The sequence below is a fragment of the Saccostrea cucullata genome, unplaced genomic scaffold (genome assembly GCF_032062105.1).
Source record: "Saccostrea cucullata isolate Sc308-1 unplaced genomic scaffold, CSIRO_AGI_Scuc_v1 ctg459, whole genome shotgun sequence".
NCBI lineage: Eukaryota > Metazoa > Mollusca > Bivalvia > Ostreida > Ostreidae > Saccostrea > Saccostrea cuccullata.
In genome coordinates this window covers 169,994-197,153 of record NW_026928692.1, presented here as the reverse complement: position 1 = coordinate 197,153, position 27,160 = coordinate 169,994, and the positions used below count along the sequence as shown (strand labels likewise).

Below are 27,160 nucleotides of genomic sequence, written 5' to 3'. Positions count from 1 at the left end.
TTTGATGTAGCTTCTCCAGTAAGAGAATGATAAAGTAGTATTTTGGTTTTATATTTAGAGAGTCAGCCCCACCCCCACTGCTGGTGGTGCTGACAGAGGAAGAAAAATGGAAGCGGTGGTCAGATAGAGTGGCGACCATGCTTATTCCTCAGGTTAGTTATGATCTATCCACAAGTTTTAATGGCAAGTTAAATACATCTATGTAGCAGGCAGAAAATTTGTTAGCTTATTAAATATCATCCTCAATAAGTTGGTGCAACATCTTTAACGCTGTCATAATTATAATGATTTTTTTAAATATGCAATTTGTACTGTGAAGAGGTAATTAAATCCTGCTGGTTTATTTTGTTAGGAAGTAGAAGATGAGGAGGAGGATGTGGAATATCTGACTCCAGTTCTATCTGAGAGTCAGGTTAAAGATAAATACTCCAATGACAATAATCAGGTACTCAGAAGGTCAAATGTTTGTAATATTTATTATTAAAATGTTAACATTATGAATATTGAAATTAAAAAAAAAAATGTATTTATATTGTGTCATTTTAATAACATACTAATTCAGACATGTGTTTGGAAGCAAAATATCAGTTTATAAACAGAAAGATTAAAAAATCCAATCTCCATGTTCATATTTCACCTTTTCTCTAGTTTCCTTCATTGTGGACAAGATGTGAGTTAGCAACAGATAGACTGACTTGCTTGGAAAACAAAGACACGTTTTACGTAGAGAGATTGATGCCACCTATTTCTGTCAGTCGCTTTGTTGTCGGCTCTAACATAAAGAAGATGGAGGACATTCCAGGAAGAAGAAAGTCATCTTACAGAGCCTTAACAAAGAAACAAGAAGCTAATGTGAGTCTGACTTAAAATACTGGTACTCATAAAATGTATTTTAGCAATGAGGGATTTTTTTTCTTTAGTTATATTCAAGTAGTCAGACAAAACTTTTAGGGGGAAAAATTGACAACAGTTAATATTTTTATATCAGCAAGTTTTATCTTTAGTATCTAAAGTTGTTAAGTACTTTATATTAGTATGGTGCATGTTTTAACTTTTTCTATATTTTTCATCACTAACAGTTGGGCACTACTGATGCCCATGGTGACACCCTGTTGGCCTCTACACAGACTGCAGTAGTACTAGCTGAACTAGAGGTCAGTGCCATGGCAACACCTGACCTTGACCTGACCTGTAGTGGTTTTTGTCCAGACTCACCAATCAGAGTGCAGGTGAGGAGTATATATATTGAATATGAAACAAAAAGAGTGAATTCAGTTTTGTTATTTACATAACAGATTATTTGGAGGTTTTATTCAAATTATTTGTTAAATTTATTGTAGGAGAGTACAAAGCAGAAAGTCTCAGAGAATCACCAGAAGAAAATGGCTTCCTTGGTGAACAATCATGTGTTAAGTGATCTAAAGATTAAAGCTAGTGATGGTACAATACATGCTCACAGACTGATCCTAAATGTTAAGTGTCCCAATGTAATCCAGGTCAGTTCTCAGATTTACTTGACTTGGGGTGTTGTTGCTCTAGGTTTTGGAACAATTTTTTTAAAAAATAAGTGCCAGTATTTTAAAACTGAATCTTTAAAGACATGCATACTTCATTAAGATACATGCAATGTATATAAAATGAGTTTGCAAATCATAAACTCATGACATTTCTATAATTTGTAGAACTGCAAAGATGAACTAATGCTGACAGATTTTGCCACAGACACAGTGTTAACAGTTATGAAGTTTCTGTATGCAGGGATCATATGTCTCCCTAAAGGAATGGTCCAAGAAGTAAAGGATTTGGCTGCAAGGTCAGGCAGCTGGTTTTGAGTATCGCAAAGAATGGGTGGACTTAATGCCCTATTTTGGATCTTTTTGCGACTCCTCTACCAAGCTGAAAATGAAGTGAATCCCAAATATATTATGAGCAATGGAAAGGGCTACATATACTTGGTTATATTAGGTGGAACTTTAATGCAAAAACAATGCCCTGTTGTCATGTATCAACATTGAAGCAATGATACATGAGTGTCGTCTTCTGGAATTTGACATGTACCCGTAGTGGTTTTTATGTCACACAATCAATATTTATAGGAGGCGGGGCTATAGATCAGCGTCATTGTTGACATCTCTCTCTCTATCCTTCTCTCTCTCCAAAAATTCGAATACGTGTTTAACATTTTACAGCGATGTCAATATGAAATTATTTTAAAAATGTGATGACATGCAAAATTAAAACAATATTCAATTGCTAAATTCTGAAAACGGCAACAAAACACGCTCAAAGACACGATTTAGATCGAGGTCAGGTTGAAGAATACAATGTAACTGTTTTCACGAGTACACTCGCAGGTGGACATCACGTGATATTTAACAGGTCAATTGCAGTCATAACAGTGGAAGCGTGAAGTTTATTTTGAACATGTTTTTTGTAAAATTTAGTGTGAGCGCACGTTTGTCGGCACTTCTCCTTTAAATATAACATTATTTTGTTCAATATACAACTACAGTTTTCGTAAGAACAGCCGGCAAACATGTGCTGACTATGTATTCAGACGATGAAAAACGCGTGACCCTGATTATCTATTGATATTCAAGAAATCTTCAGGCACCATGCCTTCGATATCTATTTAGTTTACTTCGAAAAGATCGTTTTAAATTCACGTCCGTACCATGAATACACAGTTAAGATATTGGGGGTTTATATGATGGAAAAAAAATAAAGATTTTATAAAACTTAAATTTACGGCATTTTTTCTGGCCAGTTAAGTATACCCATTCTTTATAGAAATTGGTATTAAGAAATTTGCATTGTCAAAACTTTAGTATTCATTACTCAGACCTATTGGTGAGCAAAGGAGTGACTGGTTACTTGTTTAAGGGATTCTATGTATAATGACCATATTTTGTACCTAATAAGTGAGTGGTCCGGTATTTTTTTTCACCGTAGCATTTTAAAGGTTTTACCAAATAAAATGATCTACTAAATGAATTTACCAAATTTTGATTATTGTCCAGTTAATGGCAGCTCATGTTTTTAGCTCACCTGAGCTGAAAGCTCAAGTGAGCTTTTCAGATCACCCATTGTCCGTTGTCCGTCCATTCGTCCGTCCATCCGTCTGTAAACTTGTCACATTTTCAACCTCTTCTCCAGAACCACAATTTTAACCAGACTTGGCACAAAGCATTCTTCGATTTAGGGAAATTTAAATTGTTAAAATGAAGGGTCAAGTCCCTTTCCAAGGGGGAGATAATCAAGAAAAGACAAAAATAGGGTGGGGTCATTTAAAAATCTTCTTCTCAAGAACCACTGGGCCAGGAAAGCTAAAACTTATGTGGAAGCATCCTTGGGTAGTGTAGATATTAAATTGTAAAAATCATGACCCCCAGGGGTAGGGCGAGGCCACAATAGGGAATGCAATTTTTACATAGAAATATATCGAACAAATCTTTAAAAATCTTCTTCTCAAGAACCACTGGGCCAGGAAAGCTGAAACTTATGTGGAAGCATCCTTGGGTAGTGTAGATATTAAATTGTTAAAATCATGACCCCCAGGGGTAGGGCGGGGCCACAATAGGGAATGCAAGTTTTACATAGAAATATATCGAACAAATCTTTAAAAATCTTCTTCTCAAGAACCACTGGGCCAGGAAAGCTGAAACTTATGTGGAAGCATCCTTGGGTAGTGTAGATATTAAATTGTAAAAATCATGACCCCCGGGGGTAGCCGGGGCCACAATAGGGAATGCAAGTTTTACATAGAAATATATAGAACAAATCTTTAAAAATCTTCTTCTCAAGAACCACTGGGCTAGGAAAGCTGAAACTTATGTGGAAGCATCCTTGGGTAGTGTAGATATTAAATTGTAAAAATCATGACCCCCGGTGGTAGCCGGGCCACAATAGGAAATCCAAGTTTTACATAGAAATATATAGAACAAATCTTTAAAAATCTTCTTCTCAAGAACTACTGGGCCAGGAAAGCTGAAACTTTCATGGAAGGATCCTTGGGTAGTGTAGATATTAAATTGATAATATCATGACCCCCGGGGTTGGGCATCGCTGCAATAGGGAATGCAAGTTTTACATAGAAATATATAGAACAAATCTTTAAAAATCTTCTTCTCAAGAACTACTGGGCCAGGAAAACTGAAACTTATATGGAAGCATCCTTGGGTAGTGTAGATTCTAAAGTATAAAAATCATGTTAGGGGAGGGGGTAGGGGGGCATGATAGGTATAGCAAGAGGGGAAATCTGCTGAAGAACTGCATCACCCAAGTTACTCAGGTGAGCGATGTGGCCCATGGGCCTCTTGTTTAAGATATTTTGAAAAGCAGTTTGAATTTCAACCAAATCTCTTGGTGAAAATATGCATAAACTCTCTCTTTATTAAAATATGAAATAAAACAAATCATTTACCACAGAAACTGAGAGAAATTAAAAATTTTCTATTTTCATCAAGGGGAGATAACTCTTCAAAAACTTTTGAGGTGCAAAATGACCGGCGTCTACTTGTATTTAGTCATGATAATTCTCAAGTAAATAATTTCTTTTGGCTATTTGAATATACTGGTATACAGAGATGAAGATTTAGATTTTTATACGCCCGTCTTAAGACGGGACGTATTATGTTATAGGCTTCGTGTCCGTCCGTCCGTCTGTCCATTCCTGTCCGGCTCATAACTTCAATACTAATAGGCCTAGGATTATCAAACTTTGTCAACTGATACTTCTTGGGTAGACGGTGTGTCGCGCACAAAAAGTAGGTCGCTCTGACCTTTAATTAAGATGCTATGGCCAAATATGGAAAAATCTTGTCCGGCTCATAACTAGTAAACTATTAGACCTAGAACTATCAAACTTGGCAAATGTATACATCTTGGGTAGAAGGTGTGTCGCGACCTATTTCAAGGTCACTGTGACCTTTAATTTAAGTGAAATTTTTTTAAAAACTAAGTCTTTTAAATTTTGAATTTCATAATCCTAAAAAATGCAAAAGTTTAGTTGTATCCTTATTAAAAAAGTGTTAAATCAAGAAAATACTTATTTTTTTCAGCATATACTTGACAGCAATCTATAACAGATATTATGTATGTTAAGAGAAATCCCATGTCTCCCATGAGTGTAATTATCAAGCACTGGTCAAGAGTTTTGATAACAGAAAATTGCATGTCAAATTAGAGAGAAATTAATGAGTTTAGTGTGAGGAGCAAACTGGAGACCATCGGTGTTATCTATGTCCCTTTGGGAATTGGGCAGATGGGTAAGCCTGTTGGATTAAAAATAGCTCTTGTTGGCTAGCCTAAGTTTTAAAATGATTTTGATGAAAAGTAATTAACACTAATTTGATATTGCATTATAAACTAATCTAATATTATATAATATTATTAATTTAAAAAACTAATTTCATAGGGGTGGAATCAGCATGTCCATTTTCCATACAAATTGCATATTTAAACCTTTCTGACATTAAATGTTAAAAAAAAAAATCATTGAGTATTTTATATGTTTTAAAAATATTTTATGGTAGATAGTGCAGATTCATTCATCTATAGTAATGAGAAGACAAGCATCCAGTCAAAGATTAATTAATGAGTTCAATTTAGGAAGGCTAGCTAGCATCTTCTTATCTGTATCCTTTGAGAATTAGACAGAAGAACTGCTGGTCAGTTTAAATAGCATATGTCATTTGATGGCCTAGCCTTTTATTTTCAAAATTAATTTGGTTTAAATTAAGTTGTTAAGACTAATTTGATATTGTTTAATATGATGAGCATTTGACAATTAAGGTCTAATACAACCAGTATAGAAATCTATCAATGATGTAATTTGTTATAATTAATGCCTACACCACAGGGGATATCGATGGATAAACAAATATCTTAAGGAATAGAAAAAATCATGGAAATTTTAGAATCAAGGTTTACATGATTTTCTTGCACTCTAAACTGTTTAAGTTAATTGTAATTTTTTGACGGGCGTATCATGCTGTGGCGTGGCACTTTATTAAGAAATAGCTCTATATACTCAGTATTGCGGAATAAATTCTCAGAAAGATGTGTATTTACATTATAAATAAATATTTTAATATTGATTGACATGTATGCTGTATTTTTTTTTTAGATTAGAGATTACTGATTTGGTAGAGATTTGCTCCTCAGTTATTGATAAAAAGAAAGAGGAAGACAGAATTGAGGATAAAACAGGGGAAGAAGAAGAACAGAAGGAGAGAAACTTTACAGACCTGACAGAGGATGATAGAGAGGGGGATCCAGGAGAAACTGAGGGGTGTAGTAGTGATAACAATGACTGGGAGAAGCTGTCAGATCGGGACTATAATGACATCAGACTCACACAGAGGAAGAAGTACAGCCACTCTGATGAAGGGGGAAGAGAGGAGGATTCAGGAGGATCAGTGGTGGATCCAGAGGAGCGGAAGAGTGATGTCAGTGAGGAAGAAATAGCCTTGTTCTTCCATGACGACAGTTTTGATGGGACTTATGTCAAACCTTCTGAGGATAATGATGGTCTGGAAGAGAAATCTGAAATAAAGGACATGGAGGCTTTTCCTGATGATGGAGTCAGCAATGAAGATCATTCTGTTAGAAAAGAAAATCTGATGGGAGGAAGGGAAGAAAAGAGGAAAAAGGATAAAGAAGATACTGAAGAGGAGATTGAGGAAGATATGGAGATTGATCAGGTGCAGGAGGAAGGCAATGAAGAATCAGCAGAGGAAAACAATGAAGAACATATAGTACAGGAGAAACATGCTGATAGTATTCTATATCAAGATGAGGATGTGATTATATACAGTGAGACAGAAGACACTCCTCCTTGTTTAGGATCAGACAAGTTCAGACAATCTGCCGAACAACAGGTTCTAGACAAAAGTGGACGTGCCAGCAGTCCCTTGGTAGTGGACAGTGATTCTAGTCATGACGGATCACCAGAGAGGGATGTTTCTGCAGAGGGGAATGATGGAGAGGTAGGATCACCTAACCCTCAGGCTCTGGACTCATCTGGTCTGGATTTGTTTGAGTCTCCAGTATTGTCCAGACTGGATCCAGAAGCTGATCCAGACATGCAGGCATCCACAATACGAGATCCAGCAGCCAGTGAGGAGAACCGTGGTTGTGGCACACCAGGTCGTAAACACAGAAAAACCAAAACATCTGTAGAAGGATCACATCAAAGTGAATCAAAGAGATGTATTAGATACAGTGATCAGGAAAATAATACATGTGAATTCTCTTGTCCCCAGCAGGATGATGATCCTAGAAGTGAATCTGTAGACGATAATACTAAATGTAATAGTAGAAGGAATAAAGTTACTACTCCTAAAACCTCTGTAACTTCCACAAACTCAGGAAATGATGATGATGAAGTATCTGTGATAGAAGACAAATGTCAGGTGCTTTCTGCTGTTGGCTCACCAGTGTTTGGTCAGCAACAAAGTAATGAAAGAAAAACCTTCAAATTTACCAAGACTAAACCTTCCAAAGTCAATTTAAGGCAAGTTCTATCTCCAGAGAAGAGTGAAGAGCCAGTTGTAATATGTCATGTGGATCAGTCTCCACCTGAGGCTGCTTCATCTAGTCAGCATTACCAGGAAGAAGAGGAACAAGTGCCTGAAGTTGTGGAAAATGATTTAGGTATGTCTGATATACTCGTACTTGTATTAACCTTGAATTTGTACAAGATTTAATTTGTAGATTCAGCTCAATTTGTTTTAAAAATTTTACATGCTTAATATTACAGTTGATACCTTTCAAATACTTTTTTCAAGAAATACTGATATGCCACAGTACGGGAAAATTATTTTGAATTGAGTAAATTTGGGTTTTTTTTCAAGTTAAAAATGACAGCCTTTACAGTATTTCAAGTCATTTTTTCTTTTTTGTTATTTTACTCACCTGTATGTATTTTTTTCAGAATTAGTTGAACCAGACCAGGATGTATGGGAGGACTTTAATGACAGTGGGATGGGTGGATGTATTGTTACCTGTGATGTCCCCATCCCTTCACAGTCATCCAATAGAAATGAAGAAAAGTATGACACACCAATAAAACCAACCAATCCTGTAGCTGAATTAGACACTCCCACAAATTCAAAACCAGGTTTAAAACACGTATGTGTATTTTCTGTACAGAAAGTCAACCAAAATGTTGATGTTGAAATGTTATAAATACCAATTACTACTCATTTTTTCTAAGCTCTATATTCGGGTAGATGTTTTCCACGGCTGTATTTAATGTTGGATTTTTCTTTGCCTCAGAACTCCCTGCCCCCGAGACCTGAGGACCAGTTGATGGAGGAGAACATTGAGGATGACAGCTTTGACGTGGAAATGGTGGAGGAACAAGAGACAGACAATCTGGTATCTCATTTGACTCTCACAATTTATTCCAGGCAAAACAGGAACAGCTCAATCTGTTCCTCCTTATAAGTAAAAAAAATGATTTGATGATAAACATGAATTGGATTAATTTGTATTAGCTATAAATATTTTAGTTGGAAGTTTTGTTTAGTTAAATGTAGGGTATTTTAGATATATTCTGTACTAAATTTTTCAAACATTTGGACTTTTGCAGAATTCTTTCAAGACTCCAAATGAGTGCAGACGACCCAAAAGATCCAAGAAAGACTGGGTTCCTCCTTCACCCTTTACCCCCATGCCAAGCTACGACAGTATGGCCACTCCACAACTCAAGGTACATAGAATAAAATAATGTCACTGATGTGTAAGTTTTATTCCAAATAAATACTATCATGATCCTGTCAAATCTGAGGAAAAGTTTTCAAAAGTAACAAAATATTAATTGTTGGATTAAAGTTTCATTAATTTATTGAGTTCATTGGTCAGGAAAATGATTTTTAGCTCACCTCAACGAAGTTGGGGGAGCTCTATAATACCCTTATCGGTGTCAAATGTTTCGGCGTCCCAGGTTTTTCAGGTTAAGTTTTTTGGAGCAGTTTTCTTTTCAAGTACTTCTTTGTCCTAATTTTTAGACATGCATGGAAGATGCTTCTAATGTGTTTCATTGTACCAGTCAAAGTTTCAGATGCTGCAATTTCACCAAAGGAATGACCAGGTTAATGTTTTTGGAGCAGGTTAACATTTTTGGTGCAGTTTTTCGTGTAGGTCTCATTTCCAAGGAACTATCAGCCCTATGTAGACCAAACTTGCATAGATGGTACATCTAAGGATGCACATTACCAGGCTTGCTTCGGATGCTGAATCTGACCTACATTTTCCAGTTGAGTGAACAGGTTAATGTTTTTGGTGCAGGTCTTGTTTTCCAAGTAACTATAAGCCCTATGTTGACCAAACTTGCATGGATGATACATCTAAGGATGTACACTACCAGACTTGCTTCAGATGCTGAATGTGACCTACATTTTCCGGTTAAGTGAACAGGTTAAAGTGTTTGGTGCAGGCCTCATTTCCAAGTAACTATAAGCCCTATGTTGACCAAACTTGCATGGATGATGCATCTAAGGATGCACATTACCAGGCTTGCTTCGGATGCTGAATCTGACCTACATTTTCCGGTTGAGTGAACAGGTTAAAGCTTTTGGAGCAGTGTTCATTTCCAAGATACAATGAGCCCTATAATGACCAAACTTGCATGGATGGTAAAACTAAGGATGCACAATACCAGGCTTGCTTTGCTGAATCTGATACATTTTCTGGTTGAGTGAACAGGTTAATGTTTTTGGTGCAGGTTTCATTTTCAGGTAACTATAAGCCCTATGTTGACCAAACTTGCATGGATGGTACATCTTAGGATGCATACTACCAGACTTGCTTCGGATGCTGAATCTGACCTACATTTTCTGGATGAGTGAACAGGTTAAAGTTTTTGATGCAGGATTCATTTCCAAGTAACTATGAGCTCTTTAATGACCAAACTTGCATGGATGATACATCTAAGGTTGCATGCATTCTACAAGGCTGGTTTCAGATGCTCAATCTAACCTACTTTTTTTTTGGATGAGTGAAAAGGTTTAATTTTTATGCAGATTTCATTTCTAAGTAACTATTAGCCATATGTTGTGCAAACTCGCATGGATGATACATCTTAGGATGCATACTAATGGACTTGCTGAATTCGACATACGTTTCTAGATAATGGACCATGTAAAAGTTATGGGTGCAGGTCTATCACCAAGAAACTATAAGGCTTAGATAAACCAAACTTGCCCAAATGATGCATCAAGGGATGAAAACTCTTAAACTAGCTTGCTTCAGATGCTGGATTTTGATCACATTTTCGTGATGAAGAACTAGTTTGAAGTTTTTATATAGGTCTATTCCAAAGTTTTAGATCAAAATTTCATAAATTTTGCATTTTTGGATGTACACTTTTTGTTGGGTTATTTTGTGACTTTGCCTTACTTAAAGACAACATTCGTTGAGGTGAGCTCTGTAATCTCTGATTACCTATGTTTATATTCTATAATGTTATTGCAAAAGTTTAGAATTTTTTTTCTTTGGACTAATTCCATTATAAATTTTAATTGTAACTCCATGCTTATTTTTTATGTTATCATTTTATTATATTAACTTTCAGAGAGAAGTTCAGAAGATAGGGGTAAAACCAGTTGGCAAGAAGAGAATGGTTCTTCTGTTAAAGGACATCTACCATCAAACCCATCAATGTATGTGCAATAAAGATCTTCATGTTTTATTCATTTAAAAAGTATTTGGGCTTTTAAAAAAGCTTTTTTTTTTTTAGCATAAACCGACTTAACGATAAAATAAGCTTTTTCATAATTAAGTTTTATAATCTTGAAATGTTTAAATACAAAATTTTGTGTACTTGTGTAATAAAACTGTTTTTGGAAGATCTATGAATGTTTTCAAAATTCCCCCCAAAAAAGATGTCAGGTTTTAATACCTGAGATTGTTTTTACAGATGAGACAGACAGCGAGTTTGAGTTATCTGTGGACGAGACAACAGTAGAACAGAGTAAGCAGGGGGGACCGATCTCAGTCTCTGATGAGGAGGAGGAAGAAATCAGCAGCAGCCAGGAATCGGACAGAAGGTAACAGTCAGTACAGCTAATCAATGTCAATTATAACAGCCAATCTCCATCCTGTCCACAAATACCTGTGCCCATTACCAGATATAGAATTATAATAACTAATCAATATTTAGATATTATAAAATTATCACAGCCAAACACTGACTAGATATATTACTAATATTACAGCCAATCACAGATTAGGGAACATCATACCCACTGTCTATTATAAACTAAGAATACCCTCTTTCTGTACTGGTAATTTATACGCTTTAAATATTCACTAGAATGGAATCAAAGAATTGGACATGTAATATGTAAAAACTAAATTAAAGAAATCAGATGAAAATAAATGTTTCATTGTTACTAAACTTTAATGCTGGATCTTCCCTTGTTAGCGTTGTACTGGAGGAGAGTATGATAGAAGAAGAGGAGATAACTCCATCCCAGGCTGTGAGTTCTTGTTGATTTATGATCTGATTATTAATTTTTAGAATACTCAAAGACTAATTAAATATTTCAGAGTCTAAACAAAAATAAGAGATTGTGGGAATTTTGATCTCATAAATCTCTGAAGTTGATACATTTAATAAATCATAAATCTGTGAACTTGATACATTCAAAACTCTGCAGATATATATTTTACAGGGATCGTCGTCATCAGATTTGACTCAAAGAATTTCCCAGTTTATTCTGGATACACCAGATCTGTACACGAGAGTACTGATGTACGAGGTAGGTCATGTGATATAACACAGTGGAATATAATAAAGATAGGTTTATATATGCACACACTCCTGTACTATGAGATGCTGTGGTGATGTGGGCAACAATATTTGTGTTCAGAATAGGAAGTGTGGAATGATTAAATGAGCTGCAGTATTTTAATTTTTGTTTTTCTTGAATATATTAAACACTTTGTATGTAATAACAATTCTCATAGTACACTTATGATACTTCTATTCTTAAATGTTGGTTTTTCTGGACATCAACCAGAAATGTACAATTTCAATACCACATTAAATTTAAGAGGTATTTTAAACAGCGTCAAGTGAATCACATGTTAAACTTACAAAAGAAAATTTCCTTACAGCCATTGGAGATTGATGTATTGAAAAGGGAGATAACTGAAGCTGGAATCAAATGCTCCATGGAAAAACTACTGAATTACCTGGATGAAAAGGTCTTACATAATTATATTGTAACAGATAGAAATACATAATGTTGTAACATTTTAAGCAAGAAATTTGCAGCATTTCACAAGTGAAATAAAGCAGTCCTGGGAATAATGGTGAATAAACGGATACCAGTAAATTTATACTTTTATTTCATCGGTTGGTTTCCCAACATTACTTTTGATCCTCATGGAAATTGCTTACAAACAACAGATGGCAAAGGCATCAATGTCAAATACTGCAATAATCAGATATAACAATGTTTAACACATTTTAATAAGTAATTTAGGATAAAACATCATTATGTGTCAAAATCTGAGACTTCTGAACTGTATTCATTGAAAATAATGTTGTCTTTCAATAGCCAGGAATAACAATGTTTCACACATATTAATTATGTAACACTATCTTTGAGACTATATTGATTGAGAATAATGATGTCTGTATTTCAGTGTATAACATTTACAATGAAGAACAGAAGAAAAAACAGCCCCAAGAAAGGAAGGGGGAGAGGGAGAAAAAAGAAAACTACAGAGCCTGAGTAGTGAGATAATCATAGACTCTGATAAAACTAGAAGAAAGGAAGGATGAGAGGGAGAAAGAAGAATATTGCAGAACCTGAGTAGTGAGATATTATAGACTCAGATAAAACTCTGAGAAAAGAATGGACATGTTTAGTCATATGGCTTAAGAATGAGAGTGTGATAGTAGAAATGTGTATAGATCCAACACCAAACTGTGGAAGTTACTGATAGAATACACACTTAAAAATACATACATGTATAGATAATGACACTATTATAACTTAAAATCCTGTGAAAATGTATGCTTGGATGTATATGTAGATTTAATACAAGTATTTTATTTATTTATTGAATGAGTGAAAAGAGCTTGTTGAATAAATCTAAGCATGCCTGGCATGAATTTTGTGAATAAAATTTTTTACAGGGAGATTCTGTCTGTATATTTGTTCCAGTAGTCTTCATAGCTGTAGAACACAGTTTTTCAATCTGCAAAAAAGAAACATCCCAACATATTCCCTTCCAACACATTTACATGGTAATGGTTATTGCAAACACTGTAAATGGGGTGTCAAAAAAGCATTGAAGAAAATTTACAATAACTGAGTTTTTTTTTTTTTTAATGTATACATTTTAAAAGAGCTTTTCAGTCACTGTGAAAAATCTATTCTATGAAGACTGATGTAACAGGTGTGGTATTTCTGTTTATTTTAAGTACTGAATCACTCTCATATTGCCTGATTCTAACCCCACCCACACCCTTCCCTCAGAGTCCAAGCTCAGCCCTCCAGGGGCCACAAGTCTACAGTCATCAATACACCTGAGGAAATATCCATTCTGATCCAGAATATGTAGACAGTCATTGAATACGTCTGATACAATGATTTGACTTGATGAATCAGTCACAATCTGAACTGGACCAAAGGAATTCCTCCTCTTGGCAGATTCTCCCTTATATTTAAATCGGACTTTTCCCGTCTTGTTGACAACAACCACGACCATAGCATTACAGTCAGAGGCACAGATGTCTCCACTGTTGTTCTCGGCCAAATACAAGGGACTTGAACCCCCTTTGAAGATTGGAATGCCATATTCATCCTTCATTATTTCTTGTTTCTCCCACTGTCCCTGATATCGGACAATCTTGTGTTGCTCCCTATTTTTGGTTGCCATGTTGACTAAGATGTCACCTGATCTGGTACAGCAGAGACCTAGTGGCAGCCAGTCCTGTGGTGCCGTGATCAGTCTCTCAGACTTCCCACTCCTGATGATGTTTACTGTTTTATTGTCAAAGTCACTGTAGATGAGCTCCCCCTTTACAGACATGGCTATGTCTCCGGGGCATTCTATACAGGTGGTGGTGACCACATCCTTTATTGTCTTGTGTAGATCTACCCGCCTTATGATTTGATCATTACTACACAGCCAGACTTCACTGCTTCCCTCACAGGACACGGAGTACAGGGGGGTGATTCCAGTCGGGAGATCAGCAATAACTTGGGGTTTATCTAAAAACTCATTCAGAGATGGAGAAGGCGTTTCCTCTCTTGCATTGGATATGGATGTCTGTGTCAGTGTAGCCTTGTGCTCTCCTAATTGTATGCTTAATTTAACCCCTGGGACAGTAATGGACTCCCATTCTGGCAAAAGTAAATCAATGTCGGTGAAAATTTCCCTGTATTCTGCCAGTTTGGATTTGTACTTTGTGATTTCTGATACTTTGTTAGATTTTAGAATATATTTGTTTTGTTTGACTGTTTCATTCAAATTTGGCAAGGCCTTCTTCATTTTGGATTGGTTTGTCTTCAGAGCCAGTTCACAGCTTTCCTTCTTTAACTTCAGAGTGGACTTGATTTTGTTAAATATATCATCCACTGCCTGATGCCAGAGTGCCCTTGTCTTCTCTGCATCTTCCTCCATCTTCACAAACTTGGTTCTACATTTTTGTATCTTTTTATCTGAATCTTTATCATCTGGTCCATACTTGGGAAGAAGAACGTCTTCAATTTCTTCCATGTCTTTCTTGATTTCCTCTTTTGTCATGGCCACAATGTCAGCCATGTCGGTGACATCATGTTTATTGTGAGGACCGGTGAGACATTTGAAGCAGACTGGGACGTCACACTGATCACAATGCCCCTCGCATCTCTGGTGAGGATGAGAGGTGCACTCTGGGAAAACAAGCTGAATCTTTCGTTTGGCAAAGGGTACTATGTCGTGCGTAGAGGATTTCAGAATGTCTACGTGTTTACTGACACAATCGACACACAGGTTGACTTGGCAGTTGTTACAATACTGCTGGGTAGCATTGTCACAAAGATCACAAGTGATCACATCTTGTGCCAAGGATAGTGGGGCTGCCATCTCAAAGCCTGTAATTATAAGGGGAAGAAATAAAAAAAACTTTATATGAAAATTCCTTTTCAAATCAATATGTTAAGAGTCCTGGGCACTAAAAGTTTTTGTCAGTTTGAGAAGATATGCTGTTGTTTATCAAAAGAATATAATAATTATTATTTTATCACTAAACATTAATAATCAGAAAAACAGATGTTTGTAAAACACTTATGCTCCCCTCCCCCAAATAATTGGAATTTTTCTAAGTCAAAAGGACATAACTCTGTATCAAAAATGGCTTGATTGTATCCAAAACAGAACTTGACCTAGATATTCTTATGATAAATCTGTATACCAAATTTCATTTCAGTATGTGCAACCTCTGTGAAGAAAATAGACGTAAACTGCAAATTATTAGAATTTTTTGTAAGTTTAAGGGGCATAACTCTGTCAAAGATGGCCCAATTGTACCAGTAGCAAATCTTGACCTAGATATTCTTCTGATAATTCTGTGTACCAAATATCATTTCAATATGTGCAACCTCTGCAAAGAAAGTGAACAGAAACTGCAAATTATTGGAATTTTTCTAAGCCCAACGGGCATAACTCTAAAATGGCCAGATTGTACCCAAAACAGAACTTGACCTAGATATTCTTATGATAAATCTGTATATTAAATTTCATTAAAGATGTGCAACCTCTGCAAAGAAAATGAACGGAAACTGATATGACAGCAGCAAAGCAATATGCCCTCCGGTCTTCGAAGGGGGCATAAAAATGTGAAAGGGGTAGTGAAAGGAGGGGTTTGGGTGTGGGGTTTCAACCCCATTCCTCCTGATAAATATGACTGATATCAATGCCAAATGATTTGGTAAATTAATAATGGGATACTGTTGCTTGACAAGAATGAATCATTTGATTTTAAATCTATCTCATATTCAATACTGATAATAAGAAAAGGCTTTCTGCATTTACCCCCCCCCCCTCCCTTTTCAGGCCTCGTACACACACCTTATACAAATTAAAGCAGTTCACCATTAGTACGTAAATACATTGATTTCAAAAAGACTGATTCTCACCTCTTGTCTTTATAACTTCAATGGTCTGCAGACTTGGCGACGGTCATAACATTTGCGGAAGTATACGGATAAAAGATTTAATCCCTTTCCTTTAAACATTTAAAATGCACTGGACAATGAATTCCCCTTACAAATAAAAATTTATTCGAAGGTATCTCACAGGGACGTAGCAACAGGGGGGGGGGTACTGCCCCCCCCCCCTTTTTTGCCAAAAAATTTTTTACTATTTAAAATGTGTACTGAAAGGGTGGTTGCCCCCCCCCCCCCCCCCACTTTATACTAAAGTAAAGTAATATGAAGGAAATATAGTATTATAAGCTTTAAAAATGGATATTGAAAGGAATTGGAAGTGAAAAAAGTTTGACTGTACCCACACCCCCCCCCCCCCCCCCCCACGAAATAGGATTTTCGACTCTGGGCAATTTTCCTTTTTTTTTTTTGCTTGTCAACTTTTTCAGGTAAGTAAAAAAAAATTTCTGTGGCTGCCCCCCCCCCCTTTCGAAATCGATGCCACGTGCCTGTCTCATATCTTAGAGTTCATAAATTTCAATAGATAAAGCTCTTTAATGTTTTAAGAATGAGAAGGAACATCTGACAATGTAATGAACCACCTTAAATAATTGCATATGCACTTGGTTTCACGGTGCCGTATTTTGTGTATTATTTATTTTGTAGGTAAATAACACATAGGCGTAGTCAAAGGGGGGGGGCAGCGGGGGCACTACCCCCCCCCCACTTTCAGATCGGGGGGGGGGGGGGGGCAAGAGTATGTCTGAGCTCCCCCCCCCCCCCACTTAATGTAGAACAAAATCACAGCTAGGTTGAATTAAAATTAAACCTCATTTTATGGCAAATGTATTTTATTTTCAACAACAACTGCATGAGTAAGCATTTCTCTTGAAGTAATAAGATAAGATAAGATAAGATAAGATTTATTAATACCAATTTGGGGCCCATCAAGGCATACAAGTAATAAGGAAAAAAAAAACATACAAGCAGAAATTCAAAATTGATAGCAGTATTTAACAAAAGATAAATGATGTTACAGCAGTTGGGGATTACAACATACATAATCAATATACTGTAAATAAAAGTTTGTTTAAAGTATTTCTATATATTACTCTTTTGTATTTATTTGTTTCTTTGTTTAACATTGCATAATTTGCTATTTCTTATTTTAAAGATATTGATTAAAAAATTACCCAGCTTGATAAGCAACATGTCATCTTCATTAGACATAATCCATAAAAATTTTTCTTTATTTGTTAAAGTATAGAAATTTTTATTACTTTTAGCAATAATATTAAAAAAGTCATCTCTATCATGCTTATATAATGGACATTCAATCAGTGAGTGTATCTCATCTTCCACACAGTTCATGTCGCACATTCTACAAATTCTTTCATTTCTTGCAAGGGTGGTTTGCTCTCCAGCAGAGTTTAGTTTTTTTTCGTACCTTCCACTTTCTATTCTGAGGTTATGTGAACTCACTCTAAATTTGCATATAATTTTTCTTTGTTCAAAATTTTTTAATAATAAATACTTTTCAATTTCAAAACTTCTTTTTATATAGAAATATGTTGTAAGTTTACCCGATAGACAACCATCATCTCTTTGTTTAAACCAATATTGAAGGAAATCTTCTCTAATAATTTTTTTCAGATGTTTCTTTAAAGTTATTAGTTTCATTGATTTACATCTTGACAAATCTATGCCCATTCTGTTACAGAAATATGTTACATTTGAAAACCAACTATTTACATTACAACTGTCCAAGATAATGCTTTCTTTGTATGCACTGTATAACAAAGAGTTTTCAGGCATGTTTTCCAGTCTGTGCCAGTAAGATATAATTGCTATAATAATAGAATAAAATATTGGTTGTCTACCCAGTTCAGAGAGAACTGCAATATTGGTACTTCTTTTCCCAGACCCTATGATAAATTTGCAAAATTTCATATGAAGATTTTCAATCTCCCAATCTTTAAATATATCAAATAAACATTTTTCTTTTCTTTGCATTGATGATGACAATACACCCCATATTTCGGATCCATAGGTAGCTATTGGCTTGATCATGTGATCAAATAGATGAAGTAAAGTTTTAATGGGTGGATCTGTTGATTTTATATCTTTGTATATTTTAAATGATGACTTTAAAGCTTTGTTATATAAATTACACCTTGCTTCTTTGAAAGAACCAGAATTTGAGAGTATTATACCTAGGTATTTATACGTTTTTACACATTCTATATTAATACCATTAATTGAAAATGTTTCTTTTAATAAATGCCCACTTCTGTTGAAAATAATTACTTTTGTTTTGTTAACATTGATTTCCAAACACCATTCTTTACAATATTTGTATAACATATCAAGTTTTTGTTGCAGGGCTAGCTGGTTGTCAGATAATAATAGTAATATATAGTTGCATAATATAGTAATGTACAAAATGTAATATAGTATTATAATTAAATCTGTCAAGACCTCTTGTGTTCCCCAGTTTGGGATAGGGAGTGCGGGTCATAAATTTTAGATTAGGCCACAGTTTTTATATCTTTCGGTTTACGGATCCGCCGACCCGATTTTTTCAGGGACTAGAAAATAAAAATAAGGCCTAAAAAAAAAAATTCTGTGTTTCGGGTAACCCGACCTAGCCTAGAAAAATGCGCCGATCCTACATTTTTTTCCGATGTCCGTTTTTATCCGATTAAAAATCCTCTTGTTTCTATGTAAAATCCGTTTTTATCAGAATATTTTTTTTCTCGTTTATAAGGAACGTCGTTAAAACGCTTAAGTGTACATGATCTATAAAACAACATGCAAGCGTTTTTTTAATACGAAGAACCAGACAGCATGTGCTCTGTCGTAAATATTTGGTGCAAAAAATGTTCTCACAGAGCGGAAGAACGACTTATAAGTGTTGTAAAACACAAGGAAACTTTTGATATGTTCGAGGCGAGATTCAAGTGTCCTAATTCTTTCCTCAATATATACCTAAGCACTTCAGAAAAAGGTCCATGGGCGGCCATCGACGACGACCTCTTATCCGATTTATATCAGGCCCCTATGGGTGTTGTATTCGGGACATTTCCTGACACAAAATACATGAAGCTTGAGTGTATTGAGAATCAAGTTGAAGAATCACAGCCAGTAGCTACAACCCCACCCCCAAATGCATTTCAAATATTGATGTCAAATGCGGGAATGTCGACCAAACCTCGCGTACCCAGCAAAAAACGTTCCAGGTATATGCATAAAATTAGCCGATATTATAATAGTCATATAATATTAGTTATTGTAAGAAAATTAAAACATTTTAAATTAATATGTTTGACAGTGACGTTTATCCTTGGCATTGTAATTTGTTTGCTATATTGAAGATAGCTGTCAGATTTAATTATAATATTGAAGCATATGTATTTTCCAAAATATTTAGTGCTGGTGTTCCAGATGGCCTGTCTGACAAGGATGAGCTATTTAATGATATAATCACGTGGATGGAGGAAAAGAGTTTAACTTTTTTCAATGCAGACAATGAAGGAAAATATTTTGCACAGGTAAATCATTTGTGTATGCAGTATTAAACTATTTTTTATTCAATAAACAAATTATTATGGAAGACATTATGAATTTGTTATTGTTGATTTTTTCAGTGTCATGGTCAGACAAGTCAGGTACAGTTAAATTGTAACGTATAAAATGGTGCTGGGATTAATCCATATATATATAAAGCTTTGTGAAACTCTAGTCTGCTGCTTTACTTCTCAAAACACACTCTTTCTTTTCACCTTTTAATACAGTATAACTTTTAGTATAACCCTTTCTCTGATATCTATGTGGGAGTGGTCTGCTTATACTTTTTATTTAAAATCTGGCACTATGTATGGCATTCAATTATTGTACTATTTAATAATACTCTACTCACTAATGCTGAATTGGTAGTCATGTGTATGTGTGGTCTAATGTTTTACATTGAGTTGGAGGAATGAAGACTATATATAGTCTTTATGAAAATATAATGTTTGCGTTTCATTTATAATATTTTTATATTAAAATACTTAAAACTCGGTGTCTGTCTAAAATATGTCTGGCATTATACGATTAACTACGGTGCTTGAAACATGTTTTCATTTATACTATTTTTTAAACCAGTGTATTTATATTTTTTTCTATAACCTGTTACATGTTTTACCAGACACAAGAAAGTAAAGTCTAAAATAATTTTTTCAGGTCCTGACAAATGCTCTATGGTATGTAACAAACCACCACAACACAATAAATGAGAGAGGCAGGAGGGAGAAAGAAGTATTGGGAATCCCACCAGAGTTTGACAAGTTTAAAAGCTATAATGATCATAAGAAAAAAAAACAGAAGTGTGGAACCCTAGATGCTACACAGATGAAGACACACTCAGACATTTTATTAAGCTTATGTAGTAAGCCTTATATGAGAAGCACACCTGCATGGGAACAGGCTTATCAAGACATGAAAAATTTAGCCGAATCTTTTTCATCTTATAGCACATATTTGAAAAATCAGAATGAGAAAATACAGTTCAATCAAAATCTAGACCATCCAGTTCGCCAGGTGTCAGAAGATGTTAGTGTCAGGTGTATTCAAAGAAACTGGATTGGAATCCGTGATGAGTATAAGCATATTGACAAAATTATTGCTTTAGCTGACTTTAATGAGCCAGTTTTTTTTGATGAAAAAGAACATTTATCAAAACCTTTTCAAAACCCCATGCAAAGACACAGGTTTTTTGAAAACTTTCAGCTTTCTGTGAATGTTGACATGTACAAGTACAGTCCTGGTGGAAGCATTGTAACAGTATACTGTTTAATAAAAGTTCAAGATAACAGAGCTGAGATTGACAAATGCTCACAAATTGCATCAAATCTGCTGAAAATTAAGCCAAAATTTCCTGAATACCACACAAGAGAAATGAAAAGAAGTTTCAAGTTGAAGGTCAGCAATGTTGCTCATGTCCAGCCTGGTTTGTTAGATACTATATACAAAGAACTTGCACTTGATGCATCCCAAGATGCACACCCTGTTACCCAGCAAAGAATTAGGATGATTTTTATGGGTGAAACTGGACTGTTACCTGATCTTAGACATCTGAACCAAGGCAGGCCATCAGGGGAGTATGACATTTTCTTTGAAAACCTTACAGACTTGATTGAGGAGTACACAGCAGCGGATGACAGAAGACACAATATTGCACACATGTCAGAGATTCTGTCCTTAAAAGATTTGATTAACCAGACAAAAGAAAGGTGCCCAGTGGATACGCCGATCCCTTCTGCTGCTCTCGTACGATTACAATTTTGCCCGAGAAATCCTTACTCCCATGCTGCAATGAACTTCACATCAAAAATTAAGGTTCAATACAAGATCCAAAGACGACAGTTAAGGATTGCTCACCCTGATGACCATTACTGCAATGCTTTGTTTAAATATGAAAGAACATTAGCTGTAGAGCTGGGAAAAGACTGTGCCTTTTTTTTTTGCGATGACAAGGCCAAAGTACAGATAGGAGAACCTGATGTTCCTTTGTCTACAGGGGTTAGGGGAAAGAAAGTGCTAGCATTAACAAGCACAACTCTTGCTGCAACTGACCATGATTTGCACCACAAAGGCAGCTTAACACCATCAGTGTATATGCAATGTGATGTACCAGACAGCATTGACAAACCTTTCTACAGAGGAAAAGTTACTGTGGTTGTGAATGACTCAGTGTTTCAGTCATCAAATCCAATGAGGCATGCAACAGCTCTGCTGAAACAAATCCAGAATTTGCAAGAGAAACCAAAGGTTGTTTTGAAGTTTAGTGATGGTGGGACAGACCATAGAACCAATCTTGAGCATGTGAAGCTAGCAGCTATCTGTCTTTTCAAAGAACTGGATTTAGATTTATATGTCGCAGCCAGATGTGCTCCAGGCCAGTCCTGGATAAATCCAGCTGAGAGAATTATGTCTATATTAAATATAGGACTTCAAAACTGTGCTTTATCTCGAGAGAAGGGGTCAGAAAAATTTGAACAAACACTGTCCAAATGCACATCGTTGGATAACATTAGATCCAAAGGGGAAGAAATCAGAGAAGAATGGGAAACTTCATTGGAGTCAGTGCGTAGGACAATGGAAAATAGATTCAGAAAACTTGCTTTGAAGGATGAACCCTTTCAGATATTGAGTCCAATGCAAGACAATGAAATTGATTATTTGTCTAGACATATCGATATTATGTTTCCAAATATGGACAAGACCAAACTAGTCAAGAGTCATACAAGTAAAGTAGAAGAATACCAGAAGTGGGTAGAGATTCACTGTAGACTTAGGCAGTACAGTTTTCAGGTCAGAAAGTGCAATGACATTGAGTGCTGTTCACCATCTCTGTCAAATCGGAATTGGCTTCCTGATCCAGTTCTGGATGTAGATAAAAATCACTACAAGGGCTTTGACAGTGTCTATGGAACAGAGACAACAGAAGAAGATAGACCTACATTGATGAAAAAAACTAATGAAGGTGAGCCAAAAAACAGCAAAAAGAAGGAACAGAAGAAAGAGACAAGAACTGATCCAATTACTAACCTTATACCAGATGATCCAGCGTTACAAGGTGAAGCTAGTGTATTTACAGCGCAGAATGCCAGATATACAACAACATGTACAGAGTGTGAAAAACCAAGATTGATTTATGGCAAAAGTAAATTGACCGAAAGACAAAAAGTACAGCTTGCTCTTTTGTTGTCAGAATTTGAGTTCACTTGTGGAAGCCCAGTGACACCACCAGAGCACTCCTTGCATGGTAAGCTCTTAACAAGAATGAACATCAACTGTGGAAGCCCTATCGAGGTTGCATACTTTAGCTCTTCAATTGGCAGGAAGGACCTTTGTTATTATTGTGGGGCTGCTAATGCAGAGACAGACAATGAACTAAAGAAAGAATTCAAAACAGTCTTACCACTTTGTCAAACCTGCAAGGACATGGGCCAACAAGTTGTTACTCTGCGACCATATGGCAAAAAATCCAAAAAGTGAACCTATTAAATAATTTTTTTAGGTGCCTCTTCCGCTCTGAGATCAAGACCGAGTTCGAATCCTGCTGTTTGCCGTTAAATACTTTGTGTTATAACTGATTTTTTTTTCTATCTTAATTGTAAATTTCTCATTTTCATCACAAAATAGTTGCAAAATTTATAATAAATGTGTATCCGACATAATATTTTTTATTGATTAATATTTGAAACAAATGTATGTAAAACATCAACAAGTTTATATTAATACATGTTTTCATAAATCTTGGCAGATTCAGATATTTATATAAATGTGAAAAGCAAAAGTTTGAAATTGATGTTTGATTGATATCAAAGAATGATTTCATGGTATTTTGTCTGTTTCAACTGTTTAATCTTTAAATAATTCTCTTTTGAAATGTTCCCATCTGTGTGATATAAAGTCTGACATCTTCTTAGTAATGATAGAATATGGTGAAATTTATACTGGTAATTCTGACACGGATATTTCTTTATTAAAGGTTTTGTGAAATACATGCACTGTAGCTGAAATGACAAGAAAATGAACAATTAAAATTATATGAAACTGTAAAATTTTGTTCAGGTTTGATGTTTTTTAAACATGTTGGGGTTTAATATAACATAAAATAATACTATCATGATTTTTAAAATCTGTTTTCAGTGTTCGTAGAAATAAAAAAAATTAAAAAAATAAAAAAAAATCCCTACCTACCTACCCTAATTTTTTCATCAGTGTTACCCTAAACACACAATTTTTTTTTTTAGGCCTAATGGATTTTATCACCACTTTCGATAATTTTCCGGAAAATTCATGCCTGATCATCAGGGTTTTAATATTTATAATGCGTCTGAGTCCCAAACATGTAATAAAACGTATCATTCTTTCAAACGTTTCAGTGACTATAAACAGAAACGTATAAACATGGCGGCAAGCATGTCTACGAGGGTCGTTATAAAAGTTCGCGGACACATTGAATTACGGAAAATCTGTTGTGTACTGTGAAGTATGACCTATGTCTGAATAAATTCCTACATTTTGTTTATTGGTATGTAAAAAATCAGGTCCATATTATAAAATCTTGAAAATTTACAACGATTTTTACTATGAGGTCATGGGATTCACGGAGCAATCACTTGACGTAAGGCGACGTGACAACCAGATTTTAACCCGTTAAGCTTTGTCGCAGTTCTATAAATCTTTCATTTCTTCAGATATTTCTTATCTTTTTTCTACTGTAAAATTAAATATCTATATCAAGACATGTTACTTTTCTTCTATAATGTCTTTTGTAACTGATTCGGATTTTATTGAGATCTTTAAAAAAAAGTCTATGCAGTTAATCGATCAGGTATCGAAACTATGCAATACCATAGGCGCAACAAAACGTCCATGCGATACGGTGGTATTGAAGTATCGATGGAGTTAATCATTCAAAATGTTAATCCTTCCATTCTTTTGAAGCTACAACCATTTGAAAACTTGTCCTTTGTAGGTGTAGAAATTCCCGGCATCATCTTGAACATTTTATTCCTTTTTAAGACATTTTCCAGTCTGCATACACAATTTTTACGTAGTGCAGTGCTCCATGACGCTCAATGACGTTCCGATTTTTGGCTGTGTTTTTATGCGTTGATCATTTATAAACGGCTATAAAACAGTCATATACCCTCCAATTTAGTTCAAAATTTCTCCCAGTGACGTTTCATGAATACTTTAGCGGCAGGTAAAATATCATAAATCTCTTTGCACTACAATTGTGAATTTTTTAATTTTGATAAAGAGTCTTTGTGATGTAAACGTGCCAAAATGTAGCATGCTCCGTGAAGCAAGTTTTATCAAAATATAAAAGCTATATATTTTTCAATAATCACCGAAGAGCACCAAATTCTTGTATATTTATTGGAAAAAAGGTAAAGATTTTATCTGGAAAGTTTGACCGGTTTCGTTGAAATAGCGCGCTCACAATAGAACTTGTCCGCGAACTTTTCTAACACCCCTCGTATATTTAAAGTGCGGTTAAAATGTCTTGGAGATAACACGCTGTCCAGAAACTTTTCACAGAGAATGAAAGAAGAGCAAACTATAGGAGAGATGCAATATTTCTTCTCCCCAAAGAGTCCTGTTAAAAACGTAATCTTGTATGATTTTTATGGAAATAAAAATAACCACCAAACATCAGCTGTTTCAATGACATAACTTCGCTATTTTTTCCCATTGGTAATATTTTTCTTCCAATTCGAAAGTAAGGAATTAATATGTTGAAACTGAACAGAAATTGTGGATATTGCACACAAAGACTATGAACGTTTTTTTAACTTGAATTTTATTTCCCAAATCCAGACATGCTAAATTTTGTGATAAGTGTATGAAACAATGAAAAAATCAATATAACCAGATAAATAGATCGTTTTCATGGTTATAGGTCCCAGATACATGCCTTGTTGTTGACATTTTGCTTTGACCACCATTGGTACATGTAGCTAAAAGGTCACTCTAATAAAACTGATAAAAGGAAATAGGCAACAGTGTAGGGTTTCACTAATAAAGTAAAGATAATCTGTGACTTGAATTCATCGTGATAATTAATTTAATATAGTTTACGAGATTATGAATCTAAATCAAAGTAAATTAGTTGGGTTTTTTTTGTAAAAAAAAAATAAAAAAATGAATATATCATGTTCCCAATCTTCTATGATCAACATCTTTGATTTTTAAAAAGAGATTTTTTTTTAAAGATTTCAAATAAGATCTGAAGTAAACCTTCAGTAAAATCATTTGTAGTTCCTTTTATTTGATTCTCAATTTACTACAAATAATTTTTTTCAAATTTCAGGAAATGATTCTAATTTTTAACAATTCAAAAGAAGGGTTGTGTCGTTTTTTTTAAATCAGCGATGTTCCGTTTGAAAAAAGTTTCAAATTATTTTTATTTTTATTTTGTCACCACCCAATGGACATTTTGGTTGAAAAAATCCGTAAACCTAAAGATAAAATAACTTTGGCCTTAGACGTTTTTTGTTTCACTCAGCATCTGTTATCTAACAAAATTAAATGAGAATCACAAGCTGTCCCGTGTGCTGAAATCTGAAAGTCATTATTTATTTGCTAAATCCCATTTCTTGTTTCACACATAGTCACAAAGTACGCTTTGTTAAATTAAACCTCCGGATTTTTAATTATAAAATTTTGATCATAGGCGTCGGAACCGCAAGGCCGTAACTAGGCTCAAATTTTTAGTGAGGCAAGGGTGCTGGGCATTCCTAGTCTCAGACGGGGCAAGGATAGTACCTCATGACCAGTGATTGAGGTTTCCAAGGGGAGGGAGGTCCCGAAACCTGGGTTTTAGAAAATAAAAGATTTAATCTTAAAAAGTTTTAACGTTTTGAATTTTCACCCGCATGACGCAGTGGTTAGAGCGTATGCTCTAGAGTCGCAGACTAAGGAGTTGATCCTTACATCACGGGTTCGAATCCCACTGCGGGATGTAGAGACTAGTCCTTCGGATGAGACCGTAAAAACCGAATCCTAACAAGACCTCTCGCTGTTCAGTCATCCTCAGTGATCCTGAAAGCCCAGTACAGATTTAAAACTTGCAGCCCTCCATCGGCAAGTTTTTCAATATGAATGAGAAATTCTTAGAAGGGGTGTTGAATAATCAAACAATTTACTAAATAAACATTTTGAATTAAATTTTACATGCGTTCTAAATGAAAATGAGGTACCTGGTGAGATGGACGATTTAAAGAAATGGAAATAAAAGTTGAAAATATTAATTTAGCACGAAGACACACATAAACAATGTAGAACTTTTCACTTTTCAAAAAACTCTAAAAATTTAGTGAGGCATTTGCCTCACTTGCCTCAATGGTAGTTACGGCCTTGGAACCGGGGGGCTAGGTGGGGCTTAGCCCCCCTTTTTTTCCAGATATATAGTTATGCTTAGTATAGACATTGAACATTGCTTCGTA

General features: G+C 35.2%; 1 protein-coding gene across 1 annotated transcript in view; it reads left to right on the top strand.

The window, feature by feature from the left end:
- The window catches only part of LOC134278473 (uncharacterized), an 86,795-nt gene that overhangs the window by 11,738 nt on the left and 47,897 nt on the right, over positions 1-27,160 (top strand). Inside the window, 17 exon segments of the mRNA XM_062760792.1 lie at positions 59-152; positions 353-445; positions 649-852; positions 1,080-1,229; positions 1,341-1,496; positions 1,683-1,813; positions 6,128-7,656; positions 7,937-8,133; positions 8,281-8,382; positions 8,597-8,716; positions 10,580-10,667; positions 10,925-11,054; positions 11,432-11,486; positions 11,682-11,768; positions 12,127-12,216; positions 12,661-12,752; positions 19,961-19,984. Of these exon segments, the coding sequence (XP_062616776.1) occupies positions 59-152; positions 353-445; positions 649-852; positions 1,080-1,229; positions 1,341-1,496; positions 1,683-1,813; positions 6,128-7,656; positions 7,937-8,133; positions 8,281-8,382; positions 8,597-8,716; positions 10,580-10,667; positions 10,925-11,054; positions 11,432-11,486; positions 11,682-11,768; positions 12,127-12,216; positions 12,661-12,752; positions 19,961-19,984 (3,342 nt within the window).